The 6,667-nt window shown below is 42.7% G+C and overlaps 1 protein-coding gene across 1 annotated transcript; it reads left to right on the top strand.

The window, feature by feature from the left end:
- The first annotated feature begins 463 nt into the window (after positions 1–463).
- Ptgs2 (prostaglandin-endoperoxide synthase 2) lies at positions 464–6,068 on the top strand. The gene is made up of 10 exons (XM_038349759.1): positions 464–515; positions 1,258–1,374; positions 1,490–1,633; positions 2,244–2,387; positions 2,932–3,113; positions 3,961–4,044; positions 4,168–4,414; positions 4,592–4,878; positions 5,257–5,404; positions 5,659–6,068. Exons 1-10 carry the CDS (start codon positions 464–466, stop codon positions 6,066–6,068), a joined length of 1,815 nt encoding a protein of 604 aa, XP_038205687.1.
- Positions 6,069–6,667: the final 599 nt, after the last annotated feature.

Below are 6,667 nucleotides of genomic sequence, written 5' to 3'. Positions count from 1 at the left end.
CGCGGGGATTCCCTGCGTTGGGACCTCGGATCCCGGGAGGGGAAACTGTGGCATCCCCGCGCTCCTCGTTCAGGACATAGAGCATTGGATGCGGGACAGAGGAAGCCGGGAATCCAAAAGAGAGCCTGCGTGATGGCAGGCATAGCGATGCAAGAGGGCGGCTTCCCGACTTCCCACTATTACACTTTCGTGGTAAAAGCCCGCCCCCACCCCGCCTTGCGCAACTGAGGGGTAAGAAGGGAAAAGACGAAAAGACTGGGCGGGCGGAAAGAACCAGTCACCACAAGATCACGTGGGGCCGCTTTTCAGGCTTAAAAGCAAGGTTCTCCCCGTTAGCAGCCAGTTGTCAAACTGCGAGCAAGAGCTTCAGGAGTCTCAGAAATCTGCCCAACGAAGGAACTCGGCGCTGCATCCCGCCAGCTCCGCTACTACTGCCGCCGCCGCCGCCGCCGCGACCTCCACGATGCTCCTCCGAACTGTGCTTCTCTTGGCCGCCCTGGCGCTCAGCCACGCAGGTAAGTGGTCCTGCGCCCTAAGGCACCTATCCGATCTCCATCTCAAACCCCTTTACCTCGTGCGGGGGTGCTGCGCAGGGGCAAAGAGTCTGGACCACTTGGGTACAGAGGAACTGCAAGGATGGCTTGGTTTTGGCACAGGTTTTCAGGTTATGGGCCAATTACTCAGCCAAGCAGAGAGCCACTCTCGTTTGCAAAAAGAAAACAAAAAATAGCCGTAATAGTTTACAGGTTGTCATTCTAGTAAGACAAGATATGATCAATACATGCAAAGTGCACGTGTGGGGGCGACTGAACAGGAATGATTGATTTCAATACCTGCCAGTGCTTTTCTGCCCCCAGGAGAGTCCAGAATACATTTTTATTTTAACAAAAGGTTATTCAAAATGTTAAAAGGAAACTGTTTACTTTGGTTTTCTTTACACTAAATTTTGACAAATGTACTAGCTCAATCCATTTTAATGTTGAAAGTGTTCACTAACAAGTCTAATCTGAACATCCAAGACGTCACTGTGAAAACGTTAGTAATGTGAGAGATGAAGTTAGTCTTCCACCCTTATTTCTACATGACAGCCCTGTGATGAGACAGACTTAATTAAAATAGTCTTTTGCTTTTTCTGGGACTACGTGTGCATTTCTAACTTACCATTGTCAAGTAGACCCATAGTAACACAATTAAATCCTTAAGATAAGGACGATCAAGAGTGACTTATTTATTTATTTGTTTGTTTATTTATTGTAGCAAATCCTTGCTGTTCCAACCCCTGTCAAAACCGTGGTGAATGTATGAGCGTAGGATTTGACCAGTATAAATGTGATTGCACTCGGACAGGATTCTACGGGGAAAACTGCACTATACGTAAGTTTCTCCTAGGCATTTCTTCCTTTGGAATGGGTCAGTTACCATCCTTTTGTATGTCTGTGTCCTGTGGGGGAGGCCCACTAATTTCTCCCTTGTGCTTGCCGCTCTCCAGCTGAGTTTCTGACAAGAATCAAGTTGCTGCTGAAGCCCACCCCAAACACAGTCCACTACATCCTAACCCACTTCAAGGGAGTCTGGAACATTGTGAATAATATTCCCTTTCTGCGAAGTTCAATCATGAGATATGTGTTGACATGTAAGTACACACCTCCCTTGCTTCTAGCATCTGCCAACAAAAATATGCACTAGAAACCCAACCCAAGGAATATTCCCAACCTTTTCAAAATGGCTTGAAACACACCTCTTCAATTCCCCTCCCCGTAAATGCCCAAAATACTGATATGTGATCCTGTAGTCAGAATCCTATTTATGACCTCCGACCTTCAATCCCGTGGAGGAAATGTGCATTATTTGTTTATTGAATACCTATGGCTCCCAGAATTGTTCGGAACACACAGCAACCTTTAAAACAAATGGTTGATTCAGGTTTGGGTCAGAAGAGAAAATAACTCTCTATAGTTCTAAGTGAGTGCCATGCCCAACTGTATTGGTCATCAGCTATGGAACAGGGAGTGGGTGGGACTTGAGAAACCGAGACTACTGGAGCATAATGTCCTGTGTAAAGCCCTGGCTTTATCAAAGATGCTTTTGCAGTAGCTGCTCGTGAAAGTGCAATCATTGTAAAGCAGGGTATTCTTGTCAGAATGAAATCCAGTCTCCGTGCTTCCCACATTGTACAGCGATAATTAACATCCACTTGCTTTTTCATATGACGGCCAATCATTTTCTTTTCTTTAAAATTCCAGCCAGATCACATTTGATTGACAGTCCGCCAACTTACAACGTGCACTATGGTTACAAAAACTGGGAAGCCTTCTCCAACCTCTCCTACTACACCAGAGCACTTCCTCCTGTAGCCGACGACTGCCCGACTCCCATGGGTGTGAAAGGTGCGTGAAAAGCACTAGAGATGTAGCAATTGCAGTGACTTAGAATTGACCTTGGATCGTCACTTATTTAAAACTGAGATGCTTTTGGCTTTAGTATGGTTATCCACAGAGGATATTTAAGTGCCTCGTCCATGAAAGTAAATCTTCATTTTGATATAATGTCTTAACATTAGTCTATTGTGCTACATAGAATTGGTATTAGCTGAAATTGGTAAAACTATTAAATAAGTTGCTCCCAGTATTTTAGAAGTTAATTCGTAGTCTTGGCAAGCTAGCTCATTGCCTGTAATCTCAGTACTAGATAGACTTCAGGCAAAGCACTAATAAATTCAAGGCCAGCCTGGGACAGAGAGTGAGTTTAAGTCCAACCTGGGGTACAAGCATAAAACTGTGCCTCAAAGCAAAACAATTTTATTGGCGTTATGAGCCTCCTTGAGATTATGTTTATAGATTATGTGATGAATGCTCTCATGAATCAGACAGTCATCAGTTTGCTTCAGCAAATCTTTGACTGCGTTTTGACTCTAGAATTTCCATGTTTTAGGGAATAAGGAGCTTCCTGACTCAAAAGAAGTTCTGGACAAAGTTCTTCTAAGGAGAAAGTTCATCCCTGATCCTCAAGGCTCGAATATGATGTTTGCATTCTTTGCCCAGCACTTCACTCATCAGTTTTTCAAGACAGATCAGAAGCGAGGACCTGGGTTCACCCGAGGACTGGGCCATGGGGTAAGATAGGCTTAACTCCGAATTAAAGCAAATCCTTAGGAAATGCCGACATCTTGCCATGCCAAACAAATCACGCCCATTTTTTATATAACTGCCACATCTACTAAAGCCATAATAGAGTGTTCTGTTTTCATTCACTAGTTTAGTAAAAATAAGCAGACATACACAGAGATATATAATGGAAATTGTCCTTACATTTTTTATTTAAAATTTTGATCTACAAAAAAAATGCTACATCTTCCAAAACTTAATTAGTTAATGTTTGGTAAACTGGGAAGTAGAACTTAGAACTTTGTGATTGCTAGGCACGGGCATCTGCCATTGAGGTAGAGGCCTAGTCCTCCAGAAAAAAAAAAAACCTGCACCCTGATTATGCTTCTTTAAATAATATAAAAGTAACTATCATGGTTATAATGAGGCATGTGCCATATTTAATATAAGATACCAATATTATTCAACGTAAAGAGATATACAGGGGTGAACTAAGGAGGGCAGAAGAGAGGAGAGGAGGAGGAAGGGGAGACTACAGTCAATATGTAAAATAAATGAACTAATTAATGAAATAGAGACATAAAAGTTTGGAGCTCTGGAAAACAAATTATTTTTGTATTTTGTGGCTATGAAAAAGTCATTTGTTGGACTTGTAATAACTCAGTGTTTAAGAACACTAGAAAACCTGGCTTCAGTTCCCAACACCCACATGGTAGTTCACAACCAACTATAACTCCAGTTTGGGGGGTTTAATGCCCCCTTCTGACTTGAATTTTAAGGACACATAAATCATTAAAGTTTAATAACAAATGATAGTAAGACATCAACAAATTGAAATTTCTCCATAATTTTCTAGGTGGACTTAAATCACATTTATGGCGAAACTCTAGACAGACAACATAAACTGCGCCTTTTCAAGGATGGAAAACTGAAATATCAGGTATTTTCCTTATGTTTTAGGCATTATCACCTGCCATTTGCACTTACATTTTAAAACTGCTACCCGTGTTTGTTGGTTTGTTCATTGTTTTAACTCTCTGCTGTTATTATTGCGGTGGTTTAGGTCATTGGTGGAGAGGTGTATCCTCCCACAGTCAAAGACACTCAGGTAGAGATGATCTACCCCCCTCACACCCCTGAGCATCTACGGTTTGCAGTGGGGCAGGAGGTCTTTGGTCTGGTGCCTGGTCTGATGATGTATGCCACCATCTGGCTGCGGGAGCACAACAGAGTGTGTGATGTGCTTAAACGGGAGCATCCTGAGTGGGACGATGAACGGCTCTTCCAGACCAGCAGGCTCATACTGATAGGTGAGCAAGAGAAAACCAATTAAGACCAGGTCCCCTCCCCCTCCCCCCCAAAAGAAAAACTCATGTGTTACCTTTGCTATGTTTTGACTCTCTGCTGTGAAGAGTGAGAATGAGCATGACTGGGAACATAACTACCGTCTGATAGTAAGGAAAATAAACTCTTGTGCTGTGCAACAGGGGAGACTATCAAGATTGTGATAGAAGACTACGTGCAGCACCTGAGTGGCTACCACTTCAAACTCAAGTTCGACCCGGAGCTGCTATTCAACCAGCAGTTCCAGTATCAGAACCGCATCGCAGCCGAATTCAACACACTCTATCACTGGCACCCCCTGCTGCCTGACAGCTTCCAGATCGAAGACCAGGAGTACAGCTACAAGCAATTCCTCTACAACAACTCCATCCTCATCGAGCACGGACTCACCCACTTTGTTGAGTCATTCACCAGACAGATCGCTGGCCGGGTAAGCATCATTCCTGAAAAGCAAGAACAAGCCGGTCAGGAACTTTAGGATTTCTGTCATAGAGATAATTTTTCCTTTTACTAAGAGAATTACCAGATGTCCTACTGGGTTTTGAAACATGAAACCTAGATTTTTCGAGAGGCTACAGTTTTGGTCTACAATTATCAAAGCAGATAACAACACATTATCTTAAAACTAATACTTGAAAAAGCTTGCAATCGTCTGGTAGATTACAGAAGTAAATATTCAGACGTGTCTATCAGCTTGCTTTTTGTAACTGTAAAAGGCAAGTTCATGACAGACTAGAGGTGTTGAGGCCAAGACGCAGGACAACAGGAACATGCCTACGAATTGCATTGTACTCTTCATTTTCCTCAGGTGGCCGGGGGTAGGAATGTTCCAGTTGCAGTGAAAGCAGTGGCAAAGGCCTCCATTGACCAGAGCAGAGAGATGAAGTACCAGTCCCTCAATGAGTACCGCAAACGCTTCTCCCTGAAACCGTACACATCATTTGAAGAACTTACAGGTGAGAGCTGGTTTCTGAAATCCCTGAAAGGATCAAGGATGAAATGGGAAAAGAGGAAGACAGAGTTTGATACGGGATGAACCTCCTCCTCCTTCTCTTTTCCCTTTAAGGATTCAGTTTATTGAGAAAGAGGGGTGGGAATAGGAAGGGCTAGGGAGCAGGGGGAAAAACCTCTGCTCAACAGACAGAAGTATTTTCTTTTCTTTTCTTTTTTGAGTTTGACATAGCCTGTATCTGTCGTCTTTATCTTCCAGGAGAGAAGGAAATGGCTGCAGAGTTGGAAGCCCTCTATAGTGACATTGATGCCATGGAGCTGTATCCTGCCCTGCTGGTGGAAAAGCCCCGTCCAGATGCTATCTTTGGGGAGACCATGGTAGAACTTGGAGCACCATTCTCCTTGAAAGGACTTATGGGTAATCCCATCTGTTCTCCTCAGTACTGGAAGCCAAGCACTTTTGGAGGAGAAGTGGGTTTTAAGATTATCAACACTGCCTCCATTCAGTCTCTCATCTGTAATAATGTGAAGGGTTGTCCCTTCACCTCCTTCAATGTGCAAGATCTGCAGCCTGCCGAGACAGCCACCATCAATGCAAGTGCCTCCCATTCCAGACTAGATGACCTCAACCCCACAGTGCTAATCAAAGGGCGCTCAACTGAGCTGTAAAAGTCTACTGGTCATATTTATTTATTTATATGAACAATTTAATTTAATTATTTAATATTTATACTGAATGCCCTTTTCACTTAACATCTTCTATAACAGAAGGCAATGTCATGAACAATGTTACATTTGTGACGATTCCTGTGTTTGTACTTTAAATACGTGTTGCCCTCAAGTGAAAGAGAGAAACAGTTTTCATTCTTTTACATAAACCAGTGGGAAGTGAATTTTGATATCTTTTTACTTGAATTTCAGCTCATAGTCTGTCTTAATAAGAACAAAGGAAAGATGTTTGAATACTTAGATGCTGTTACAAGACGAAAAATGCTGCAAGTATCTACACTGTTGTTTAGGACTGTGTCTTCCTTGCTACATGGGGAGCAGCTAATGTGGAATTTTAAAGAAATCTTGGGTATCTTTATCTCAGAAAGCAAAAGGGTACAAATTCAGTTTTCAATGAACATTTAAAACAGATCCTGCCAATGCGTTCAGTTTTAAAAACAGCCTTAAAGCGAATCATTTGCAATTTCTAAATTGAGAGTTTGGATCACTTTTGAATAGTCTTACTTTCTTAAGCTGTTCAACTTGGACCCACACCAGAA

Source organism: Arvicola amphibius, chromosome 12 (assembly GCF_903992535.2).
Source record: "Arvicola amphibius chromosome 12, mArvAmp1.2, whole genome shotgun sequence".
Lineage (NCBI taxonomy): Eukaryota > Metazoa > Chordata > Mammalia > Rodentia > Cricetidae > Arvicola > Arvicola amphibius.
Note: the sequence above shows the minus strand (reverse complement) of the source record. Positions and strands in the feature narration are given on the sequence as shown.

Bases quoted from the DNA above. Each gene is read 5' to 3' on its own strand.
- Ptgs2 (XM_038349759.1), top strand. From the start codon at position 464: ATGCTCCTCCGAACTGTGCTTCTCTTGGCCGCCCTGGCGCTCAGCCAC. The intron at 1,375-1,489 runs GTAAGTTTCTCC...GCCGCTCTCCAG, and splicing joins CGGGGAAAACTGCACTATAC to CTGAGTTTCTGACAAGAATC. The intron at 3,114-3,960 runs GTAAGATAGGCT...ATAATTTTCTAG, and splicing joins CCCGAGGACTGGGCCATGGG to GTGGACTTAAATCACATTTA.